At 37.6% G+C, this 12,514-nt stretch overlaps 1 protein-coding gene across 11 annotated transcripts in view; it reads left to right on the top strand.

Moving 5' to 3' along the window:
• CD163 (CD163 molecule) overlaps window positions 1-12,262 on the top strand; it is a 168,400-nt gene extending 156,138 nt beyond the window's left edge. For 6 of the 11 annotated variants that reach the window (XM_065523675.2, XM_045364663.3, XM_065523674.2 and 3 more), the window contains 5 exons: window positions 160-198; window positions 400-516; window positions 1,909-2,004; window positions 3,487-3,623; window positions 12,037-12,262. In XM_065523675.2, the coding sequence (XP_065379747.1) occupies window positions 160-198; window positions 400-516; window positions 1,909-2,004; window positions 3,487-3,614 (380 nt within the window). In that variant the 3' untranslated portion in view covers window positions 3,615-3,623; window positions 12,037-12,262. The remainder of the gene's footprint in view (window positions 1-159; window positions 199-399; window positions 517-1,908; window positions 2,005-3,486; window positions 3,624-12,036) is intronic. The other 5 variants (XM_074005846.1, XM_074005845.1, XM_074005847.1 and 2 more) reach the window with 1 other exon arrangement.
• Window positions 12,263-12,514: the final 252 nt, after the last annotated feature.

The following is a 12,514-nucleotide window of genomic DNA, read 5'->3' as shown; positions in this document are numbered from 1 at the left end:
CCCCTGTGCAGAGGAAGAAAGACTAGACGACTCTAGTTTTAGGTGGGAAAGAGTCATTTACTTGGTTGAGAGGTACTAAGGGATCAGACAAGGAAATCAAAATGTTTGTTCTATATATCACGCAAAGAATTAAGCCTCTCTCTCTCTTTTCTCCTACAGATATTTCAGCGCACAAAACCCCACAAAAAGCCCCAACAGGTATATCATGGAGTTTGTGATGATAAGACCAATTATCTGCATACATAGAATTTTTCTTGTTTAGAAATTTTAGGTAGAAGTTCTGAGGATTTGATATTTACCTCAGGGATCCTGTATTTGACCTAAGAGAGAGTCAGTAACTAGCGACCTTGGTCTTTTTGATAAGACATGATCATATCTCTTGATATTTACTTTACTTAGGTCACACATCCCGTCAGTCATCCCTTATTGCAGTCGGAATCCTTGGAGTTGTTCTCTTGGCCATTTTCGTCGCATTATTCTTGACTCAAAAGCGAAGACAGAGACAGCAGCTTACAGGTTTGAGCCAAATTAGGGTTTATCTAGTATGTCTGCAGAATAAGGGGGTTCTTGGGAAGAAAAAAAATTAGACTCAAGTCTAATGGCCAGAAAGACGGAATCTAAAAGAGATTTGAGCAGTTTCTCAAAATAGAGGGAAGGGCCAGGATGGTGGCTCACACCTGTAATCCCTGCACTTTGGGAGGCTGAGGCAGGAGGATCGCTTGAGTCCAGGACTTCAAGACCAGCCTGGGCAACAGAGGGAGCTCCAATTTCTACATATTTTTTCTTTTTTTAAATAGAGAGAATAAGATTTCAGAGGAGAAAAGGGACTTTAGGTTGCATTGATGATTCCTGTGTTCTATCTACATGCTTAATTGGAACATTATAGAATTGAAAGTTCAGAATGAATATGTTAGACATTATTTAGGATGACTTTTTTACTTAAACATTTATTTTCTCTTACTATAATCAATCTCCTTATCACAAATTTTACTGTTCTGTTGGGCAATGTATTAGGCTCTGAAGATACAGACATGGACAATAAATCTTGGTGGAACTTCAAGTCCAGTGGAAGAGATATATATGTAAACAAATATACTACAATGTAGCCATTGTACATTAATAGAAAAAAGGAACAAAAGTGGCATAGAGAAAGGCGTAATTAACTGAAAGGGGAGGGGGATTACTGGAGGCTTCAAAGAGGCTTGGGGGACATATTTCAAACATAGAGGCTCAGAGAATTGGGTGAGGAACATTCTAGAGAAGAGTATATACAAGTGTAGAGAAGCCTAAAGGATGAAGCATTTCTTGTTTTTTTTCTGAGGGGTAGGGGGAGAAAAAGTTGAGTGCAAGGAGGGAGGCTGCTAAGTCTGAAGAAGAGAAAAGGCACAAATTATGAAGTTCTGGTGTTTCACATGAGATTCATAGTCATTAGAGTATTATGTAGGGGAGTGAAATGGTCAAGATATCTTTTAGGAAGATCTTTTGGCAACAGGATCTATGAAGATTAAAGGAGGACCACATGACTGACAGGAATGGCATTTTGTAACAGTTGAGGTAAAAAATGAAAAGTACTATAACTATAGTGAGAATGGAGGGGAGAAGAAAGACTTTTAAAGATACTTAAGAAAAGCTCCAGTGAGTTATGGAAGACTGCTTACCCATATTATGGTCCTTGGGTAAAAGTAGTGGGTTTTTACATTAATACAATGGCAGTGGGGAAGATTTAGCCTCATGCCTATTTCCTTTGAGTGTGGGGCGTTATAAAGGAAGAGCTTGGAAGTAGAATGGGATAGAAACAATAGCATGGATAAGGACGAGGTATGTTTGCAGCGCTGGGAAAAAGCACACATACAGGAAGGGAAATTTTATTATGATAGCTGATCCCTAACCTAGGATCTCTGTTTTCAGTTTCCTCAAGAGGAGAGAACTTAGTCCACCAAATTCAATACCGGGAGATGAATTCTTGCCTGAATGCAGATGATCTGGACCTAATGAATTCCTCAGGTCTGTGGGGTTCTTGGAGGGTCTATTGCCCAGGGGTTCAGATCAGGGGCTGCAATTGAGGCATAGACATTTTACTTTGATAAACAGCTAAAAAATTCTGAAAATGTAATAGGAAGCTTAGATGCATATAATGGACAAGAATGACTGAAAATTATTCCTGGAGAACATCAAAATTGCAATCATAGGGAGGCCTTTAGCTTAAGAGGTCTGTGATTATTCCTGATAGAGGTAGGAAAAGAACCATGCAGCAGAATATTATGACTTGGACCTCGTTTTATTAAAACAGAAATTAATCTTATGAAAGACTGTCATAAGTGACAGTTTAACTTTTTTCTTTAAATAAATTTTGTTGTGTATATTTAAGGCATACAACATGATTTTTTTTTTTTTTTTTTTTTTTTTTTGAGGCAGAGTCTTCACTCTGTCGCCCAGGCTGGAGTGCAGTGGCACCATCTCGGCTCACTGCAAGCTCCGCCTCCCGGGTTCGCGCCATCCTCCTGCCTCAGCCTCCGGAGTAGCTGGGACTACAGGCGCTCGCCACCGCACCCGGCTAATTTTTTGTATTTTAGTAGAGACGGGGTTTTACCGTGTTAGCCAGGATGGTCTCGATCTACTGACCTCGTGATCCGCCCGCCTCGGCCTCCCAAAGTGCAGGGATTACAGGCGTGAGCCACCGCGCCCGGCCAACAACATGATTTTATGGGATGTATATAGATAGTAAAAATCTTACTAAAGCAAAGCAAATTAACATCATCTGACATAGTAACCCTTTTTTGTGGTGTTCTTGTGGCAAGAGCAGCTAAAACCTACTCACTTAACATGAGTCCTATATACGGTACAATTTTATTGCCTGTAATCCTACTGTTGTAAATTAGACTTCTAGACTCGTTCATCCTACATAGGTGCTACTTTGTATCTTCTGACCTATGTATGTCTTTCTCAGTTTCTTCCATTCCCATTTCCTGTCACTTTTTTTCTCTAGCTTGATATTTATTATATTTTTCCCTAAAAGTCGAAAACCTTAAACTTTCCATATCTTTATTGCATGAGAAGCCATCAAAATCCACAGGACTAGCCTTATTTCTCATCACATCATGCTGTTGTGTCCTTGAACTTCTGTTTAGCACCAATGCACTAATTGTGCCTCTGGGGCAGGATAACTTTACTGGGTTGGAAGAAATATCCCAAAAACCATTGTCTTTATCCATGAAGGGTCCCTGACCTTCTGAGAGGGGCCTGCCTCACTTCTTCAATCCAAAGAATTATGCATCTGCCACTGTGTCAGGGAATATATTTAAGGTATAAGAAACATGTACTGTGTCAGGAAACATATTTAAGGAATAGGAAAGACTTTCTCTGCCCTGTGACTCACCCATGCTTGCCTTCCTAGTTATGGGTAGTGTTTTCAGTTGCTCAAAGAGCCTCACAGTTACGTGAGGAGAGGTCTGGTTTATTTCCCAGTAATTATTTTCTTCCTTTCAGAAAATTCCAATGAGTCAGCTGATTTCAATGCTGCTGAACTAATTTCTGTGTCTAAATTTCTTCCTATTTCTGGAATGGAAAAGGAGGCCATTCTGAGGCACACTGAAAAGGAAAATGGGAATTTATAACCCAGTGAGGTGAGTGATGAGAATTTATTAGTCATTGTTCAAAACAGCTACATTCCTTTTGAGGATTGAGAGCTCTTCTGGCATTAGAAAGAAAGAATGTAATATACATATTTTATATGCTTATGTGCATATATTTGTATATGTATATATCTATATTGAGAATATATAAAAGCTTATAAATATGATTCATCTCTTAATTATACACATACATATATAGTAAGAAATAATAATAACACATCCATGGAGCTAAGGAGAAACTGAGTAAGCAAATATAAATTAATCTTTTGAAGACATTACAGGTATCATTTCAGGAAAAAGATAAGACATATTATACATCTGCATTGTATAATACATGCTATGGTAAAGACTGTACAAGACACTACAAGAATACAGAAAGTTTGCCTGAGAAACTTTGGGGTTGTTGTAAGGTGATGTGATATTGAAGGTAAACTTTAAAAATGACTGAAAAATAGACAGTTCCAAAGAAAGTTCACAATATGTGCAAACTAGAGGCAGAAAAAAGAACTATGCCTTTATGGAAGTATTAGAAATTTTTTATTCAAAAACATATATTGAACATATTTATGGTAGCAAGTAGTACCTCGAGCACTGACGATACAGAGATAAAAGAGACTATTGGCAAAGACATGATTGTTTAATAAAAGATATCATAGTCTATAGGTGGTAATATGAAGAGGCCATATAGAGAGAAGCGAGGTGGTTAGAATCTAAGCTGAAAAGGCTGCAGAGAGCCCTGTAATGAATGGTCTTACCTGCTATACTTTATGTTCATCTTTCATTTGGGGGTCTGTTGAAGAGGTGATGATGAGCTTTGAAAGTTTCAGATGAGACAAGATGATTAGAATTGCATTTTCACAATTTGCTTTCATGAGAAAAACATTTAAAAAATTTCAAATGTGAACAAGATGTATAGTTAAGCTACACATCAAGAGAAAAAGTTTGTGAAATGAGTTACTAGATACATTTTCTGTTTCTAAAATAATTTGGGGAAGACTACATCTAGAAATGAAATGTAGAAAAAGTTTTTTTATAGAAATACTATATATTGTATATACGAAATATAGATTGAGACAAAGGATAAGAGTTGGAATTCTTAAAGCAAACGAAATGTAAATTGTGAATATCTATAAAATGCACAGCTGATTTTACATACTATATATATACACACACAGATACATGGAGTTCTTATAAACTGTACAGAGCACAAAAGGGTTAATATATGTGAATGTAAATTGTGTGTATGTATGTGTATGTGTAACATCCAATAGATAATTGGGCAAAGCTATGAAAAGACAATTCAGACAAAATGAATTTCAAATGACGGACATTTTTAAATGTCTGGAGGATTGAAATTATAATTAACAATGAGGTATCACTTTATACAAATCAGACTAACAAAAATTTGAAATACCATCAATATTTATTACTGGCTGGAATACAGAGAAAAAGGCCATTTCAAACACTGCTCTTGGAAGTGTGAGATATGGTAGGTAGTCTTTGGAGAAAGCAATCTGGCAACTTCTATTAAAAATTATTTTCAAAGATTCATAGAGCCTTTGACCCAGCAATTCTCTCCCTGAGAATTTCTTCCATACCAATAAAGTCACCAGTGTGTAATGAGAAATACACAAAGATTCCTTTTTGCAAGGTTGTTGAAAGTGGCAACAAACTAGAAACAAAGTGAATGCCAGTTGACAGAGTAGTGGCTGGAAATATTATGGTTTAGGCAACTAAAAAAGAAAAAATCATCTATAAAATATATTAATATGATTCCATTTATGTATGGGCTATAATCAAATATAATGTTTACATCTATAAAATTATGCATTTGTATGTGCATAAAGAAGCTAAAAATTCTAGTGTTGTAAACTGAGAACCATGAATAATATTTGATTTATAATCTGAAGCATATGAATGTTTTCTGATATGATAAATAATAATTGAACTACTTTTCCCTTAAAGAGTAATCACTGCTGAATAACTGCTTCAGAATCACATGAGGGTGCTTTTAAAAAATGGCGATTCTTTTTTTTTTTTTTTTTTTAAATCTTTAAGTTCTGGGATACATGTGTTGAACATGCAGGTTTGTTACATAGGTATACATGGGTCATGGTGGTTTGTTGCACCTATCAACCTGCCATCTAGGTTTTAAGCCCTGCATGCATTAGGGGCTTAAATTTGTCTTAATGCTCTCCCTCCCTTTGCCCCCTACCCCCCGGCAGGCCCTGGTGTGTGATGTTCCCCTCCCTGTGTCCACGTGTTCTCATTGTTCAACTCCAACTTATGAGTGAGAACATGCTATTTTGGTTTTCTGTTCCTGTGTTAGTTTGCTGAGAATGATGGTTTCCAGCTTCATCCATATCCCTGCAAAGGACATGAACTCATTCTTTTTTTATGGCTGCATAGTATTCCATGGTGTATATGTACCACGTTTTCTTTATCCAGTCTATCATTGATGGGCATTTAAGTTGGTTCCATGTCTTTGCTGTTGCAAATAGTGCTGCAATAAACATACGTATACTTGTGTCTTTAGAGTAGAATTATTTATAATCCTTTGGGTGTATACCCAGTAATGGGATTGCTGGGTCAAATGGTATTTCTGGTTCTAGATCCTTGAGGAATTGCTACATTGTCTTCCACAATAGTTGAACTAATTTACACTCCCACCAACACTGTAAAAGCATTTCTATTTCTCCACATCCTCTCCAGCATCTGTTGTTTCCTGACTTTTTAATGATCACCATTCTAACTGGCATGAGATGGTATCTCATTGTGGTTTTGGTTTGCATTTCTCTAATGACCAGTGATGATGAGCTTTTCGTCATGTTTATTGGCCACATAAATGTTTTCTTTTGAGAAGTGTCTGTTCATATCCTTTGCCCACTTTTTGATGGGGTTGTTTGTGTTTTTCTTGTAGATTTGTTAAAGTTCCTTGTAGATTCTGGATATTAGCTCTTTGTCAGATGCATAGATTGCAAAAGTTTTCTCCCATTCTGTAGGTTGCCTGTTCACCCTAAATGATAGTTTATTTTGCTGTGTAGAAGCTCTTTAGTTTAATTAGATCCCATTTGTCAATTCTTGGCTTTTGTTGCAATTGCTTTTGGTGTTTTAGTTATGAAGTCTTTGCCCATGCCTATGTACTGAATGTTACTGCCTAGGTTTTCTTCTAGGGTTTTTATGCTTTTAGGTCTTATGTTTAAGTCTTTAATCCATCTTGAGTTAATTTTTGTATAAAGTGTAAGGAAGTGGTCCAATTTCTGTTTTCTGCATATGGTTAGCCAATTTTCTCAGCACCATTTATTAAATAGGGAATCCTTTCCCCATTGCTTGTTTTTGGCAGGTTTATTGAAGATCAGATGGTTGTAGAAGTGTGGTGTTACTTCTGAGGCCTCTGTTCTTTTCCATTGGTCTATATATCTGTTTTGGTACCAGTACTATGCTGTTCTGATAACTGTAGCCTTGTAGTATAGTTTGAAGTCAGATAGCTTGATGCTTCCAACTTTGTTCTTTTTGCTTAGGATTGTCTTGGCTATACAGGCTCTATTTTGGTTCCATATCAAATTTAAAGTAGTTTTTTCCAATTCTGTAAAGAAAGTCGATGGTAGCTTGATGGGAATAGCATTGAATCTATAAATAACTTTGGGCAGTATGGCCATTTTCACAATATTGATTCTTCCTATCTATGAGCATGGAATGTTTTTCCATTTGTTTGTGTCCTCTTTTCTTTCCTTGAGCTCTGGTTTGTAGTTCTCCTTGAAGAGGTGCTTCACATCCCTTGTAAGTTGTATTCCTAGGTATTTGATTCTCTTTGTAGGAATTGTAAATGGGAGTTCACTAATGATTTGGCTCTCTGCTGGTCTATTATTGGTGTATAGGAATGCTTGTGATTTTTGCACATTGATTTTGTATCCTGAGACTTTGCTGAAGTTGCTTATCTGCTTAAGGAGTTTTTCGGCTGAGATGATGCGGTTTTCTAAATATACACTTGTGTCGTCTGCAACAAGAGATCATTTGAGTTCTTTTTCCTGTTTGAATATGCTTTCTTTCTTTCTCTTGCCTGATTGCCCTGGCCAGAACTTCCAATACTCTGTTGAATAGGAGTGGTGAGAGAAGACATCCTTGTCTTGTGCTGGTTTTCAAAAGGAAAGCTTCTAGGTTTTGCCCATTCAGTATGATATTGGCTGTGGGTTTGTCATAAATAGCTTATTATTTTGAGATACGTTTCATCAATACCCAGTGTATTGAGAGTTTTTAGCATGAAGCATGTTGAATTTTATCGAAGGCCTTTTCTACATCTATTGAGATAATCATTGAGTTTTTGTGATTGGTTCTGTTTATATGATGGATTACATTTACTGATTTGCATATGTTGAACCAGCCTTACATCCAGGGATGAAGCCAACTTGATTGTGGTGGATAAGCTTTTTAATGTACTACTGGATTTGGTTTGCCAGCATTTGATTGAGGATTTTCGCATCAATGTTCATCAGGGATATTGGCCTGGTATTTTCTTTTCTATGTTGTGTCTCTGCCAGGTTTTGGTATTAGGATGATGTTGGCCTCATAAAATGAGTTAGGGAGGAGTTTCTCTTTTTCTATTGTTTGGGATAGTTTCAGAAGGAGGAATGGTGTTAGTTCTTAGCTCATCTTTGTACCTCTGGTAGAATTCGGCTTTGAATTCTATCTGGTCATGGTGTTTTTTTTTTTTTTGGTTGGTAAGCTATTAATTACTGCCTCAATTTCATGACTTGTTATTGGTCTATTCAGATTTGACTTCTTCCTCGTTTAGTCTTGGGAGGATGTATGTGTCCAGGAATGTATCCATTTCTTTTAGATTTTCTAGTTTATTTGTTTAGAGGTGTTTATAGCATTCTCTGATGGTAGTTTGCATTTCTGTGGGATCAGCGGTGATATCTCCTCTATAATTTTTTATTATATTTACTTGATTCTTCTCTCTTTTCTTCTTTATTAGTCTGGCTAGTGATCTGTCTATTCTGTTGATCTTTTCAAAAAACCAGTTCCTGGATTGATTGATTTTTGAAGGGTTTTTCATATCTCTATCCTTCAGTTTTGTTCTGATCTTAGTTATTTCTTGTCTTCTGCTAGCTTTTGAATTTGTTTGCTCTTACTTCTCTAGTTCTTTTAGTTGTGATGTTAGGGTGTTGATTCTAGATATTTCCCACTTTCGGATGTGGGCATTTAGTGCTATATATTTCCCTCTTAACACTGCTTTAGCTGTGTCCCAGAGATTTTTGTATGTTGTGTCTTTATTCTCATTGGTTTCAAAGAACTTCATTATTTCTGCTGTAATTTCGTTACTTATTCAGTAGTCATTCAGGAGCAGGTTGTTCAGTTTCCATGTAGTTGTAAAGTTTTGAGTGAGTTTCTTAATCTTGAGTTCTAATTTGATTGCACTGTGGTTTGTGAGACTGTTTGTTATGATTTACATTCTTTTGTACTTGCTGAGGAGTGTTTTATTTCCAATTATGAGGTCAATTTTAGAACAAGTGCTGTGCGGTGCTGAGAAGAATGTATATTCTGTTGATTTGGAGTGGAGAGTTCTGTCAATGTCTATTAGGTCCATTTGGTCCAGAGCTGTGTTCAAGTTCTGAATATCCTTGTTAATTTTCTGTCTCATTGATCTGTCTAATATTAGACAATGGGGTGTTAAAGTCTCCCACTACTATTGTGTGGGAGTCTAAGTCTATTTATAGGTCTCTAAGAACTTGTTTTATGAACCTGGGTGCTCCTGTATTGGGTGCATATATATTTAATATAATTAGCTCTTCTTGTTGCATTGATTTCTTTACTATTATGTAATGCCCATCTGTGTCTTTTTTTATCTTTATTGGCTTAAAATCAGTTTTATCACAGACTAGAATTGCAACCCTTTTTTCTTTTTTTCCTTTTTTTTTGCTTTCCATTTGCTTGTTATGTTTTCCTCCATCCCTTTATTTTGAGCCTATGTGTGTCTTGCACATGAGATGGGTCTCCTGAATACAGCAAACCAATGGATCTTGACTCTTTATCCAATTTGTCAGTCTGTGTGTTTTAATTGGGGGCATTTCACCCACTTACATTTAAGGTTAATATTGTTATGTGTGAATTTGATCCTGTCATCATGATGCTAACTGGTTATTTTGCATATTAATTGATGCGGTTTCTTCATAGTGTCATTGGTCTTTATATTTTGGTGTGTTCTTACAATGGCTAGTACTGGTTTTTCCTTTCCATATTTAGTGCTTCCTTCAGGAGCTCTTGTAAGGCAGGCCTGGTGGTGACAAAATCCCTCAGCATTTGCTTTTCTGTAAAGGATCTTATTTATCCTTCACTCATGAAGCTTAGCTTGGCTGAATATGAAATTCTGGGTAAAATTATTTCCTTTATGAATGTTAAATATTGGCCCCCACTCTCTTCTGGCTTGTATGGTGTCTGGAGAAAGATCCACTCTTAGTCTGATGGGCTGCCCTTTGTAGGTAACCTGACCTTTCTCTCTGGTGTCCTTAACATTTTTTCATTCATTTCAACCTTGGAGAAACTGAAGATTATGTGTCTTGGGGTTGCTCCTCTCAAGGAGTATTTTAGTGGTGTTCCCTGTATTTCCTGAATTTGAATCTTGGCCTGTCTTGCTAGGTTGGGGAAGTTCTCCTGGATAATATCCTGAAGAGTGTTTTCCAACTTGGTTCCATTCTCCCCATCACTTTCAGGTGCACCAATCAATCATAGGTTTGGTCTTTTCGCATAGTCCCATATTTCTTGGAGGCCTTGTTGTTCCTTTTCATTCTTTTTTCCTCCAATCTTGTCTTCATTCCTTTTTTCAGTAAGTTGATCTTCAATTACTGTTATCCTTTCTTCTGCTTGATCGATCTGGCTATTGATACTTCTGTATGCTTCATGAAGTTCTCATGCTGTGTTTTTCACCTCCATCAGGTCATTTATGTTCTCTAAACTGGTTATTCTAGTTAGCAGTTCCTGTAACCTTTGTCAAGGTTCTTAGCTTCCTTGCATTGGGTTAGAACATGCTCTTTTAGCTCAGACAAGTCTGTTAGTATCCACCTTCTGAAGCCTACTTCTGTCAGTTCATCAAACTCATTATCTGTCCAGTTTTGTGCCCTTGCTGGAGAGGAGTTGTGATCATTTAAAGGAGAAGAGCCATTCTGGTTTTTGGAACTTTCAGCATTTATGCACTGGTTTTTCCTTCTTCATTGATTTATCTACCTTTGATACTTGAGACTGATGACCTTTGTTGGGGTTTTTGTGTGGGGGTCCTTTTGGTTGATGTTGATGTTACTGATTTCTGTTTGTTAATCTTTCTTATAACAGAGTCAGGCCCCCTTCTGTAGTTCTACTGCAGTTTGCTGGAGGTCCACTCCAGACCCTGTTTGCCTGGATATTACCAGTGAAGGCTGCAGAACAGCAAAGATTGCTGCTTTCTCCTTCCTTTGGAAGTTTTGTCCCAGAGGGGTACTGGCCTCATGCCAGCCAGAGCTCTCCTGTATGAGGTGTCTGTTGACCCCTGCTCAGAGGTCTCTCCCAGTCAGGAGGCATGGGGGTCAGCGACCCACTTGAGGAGGCAGTCTGTCCCTTAGCAGAGCTCGTGTGCTGTGCTGGGAGAATTCTCCATGTCAGGATTTGCTGCTCTCTTTAGAGCCAGAAGACAGGAACGTTTAAGTCCGCTGAAGCTGCACCCACAGTCGCCCCTTCCCCCAGGTGCTCTGTTCCAGGGAGATGGGAGTTTTATCTATAAGCCCCTGACTGGGGCTGCTGCCTTTCTTTCAGAGATGCCCTGCCCAGAGAGGAGGAATCTAGAGAGGCCTTCTGGCCACGGCCTCTTTGGCCTCCTTAGCACTGTCAGGGGAAAACCGCCTACTCAAGTCTCAGTAATGACAGATGTCCCTCCCCTGACCAAGCTTGATTGTCCGAGGTCTACTTCAGACTGCAGTGCTAGCATTGAGAATTTCAAGCCAGTGGTTCATGGCTTGCTGCGCTCTGTGGGAGTGGGACCCGCTGAGTGAGACCACTTGGTTCCCTTGCTTCAGCCCCCTTTCTAGGGGAGCGAACGGTTCTGTCTCCCTGGGGTTCCAGGTGCCACTCAGTTGGAAAGGCAGAAACCACCCGACTTCTGCGTTGGTCTCACTGGGAGCTGCAGACTGGAGCTGTTCCTATTCAGCCATCTTGCCAGCTTCTAAAAATGGCATTTCTTAATTTTACTGTATTTCCATGGAATAAAAGTAATTCTTACACACACTGAAGTTAAAAAAAAATAGCATTTAAAATTTCTGCTCGGGAAAGTAGTATAATTTTTAACACAAGTCAGTTTGTCTCTGTGTTATAATGTAATGAATTCTTATATGCATATGAAGAGGAAAATGACAATTTTCTATTTATGGTTTTGGTTCAGCCTTGAAGATACCTTGATGAAGACCTGGACTATTGAATGGAGCAGAAATTCACCTCCCTCACTGACTATTACAGTTGCATTTTTATGGAGTTCTTCTTCTCCTAGTATTCCTAAGACTGCTGCTGACTTTATAAAAATTAAGTTTGTGAATGTGACTACTTAATAGTGTATATGAGACTTTCAAAGGAATTAAATAAGTAAATAAATAAGAATATTACTGATTTGAGTTTGCTTTAATTACTTGTCCTTCATTCTATTAATTTCTAAATGAGCTTCCTAATTTTTTGTAGAGTTTCCTAGGCGTATTATAATGTGTTTTATTTGACAGTGTTTCAGTTTTCATGTAGAGTACTATATATACTTTTTCTTATTTGGTTTGAATAATTTTTCTATTACCAAATAAAAATAAGTTTATTTTTACTTTAGTTTTTCTAAGAAAGGGAAAGTTAATGGTATTGAAGGGTCTGTAAATAATATA

The sequence above is a fragment of the Macaca fascicularis genome, chromosome 11, assembly GCF_037993035.2.
Source record: "Macaca fascicularis isolate 582-1 chromosome 11, T2T-MFA8v1.1".
Classification (NCBI taxonomy): Eukaryota; Metazoa; Chordata; class Mammalia; order Primates; family Cercopithecidae; genus Macaca; species Macaca fascicularis.
Note: the sequence above shows the minus strand (reverse complement) of the source record. Positions and strands in the feature narration are given on the sequence as shown.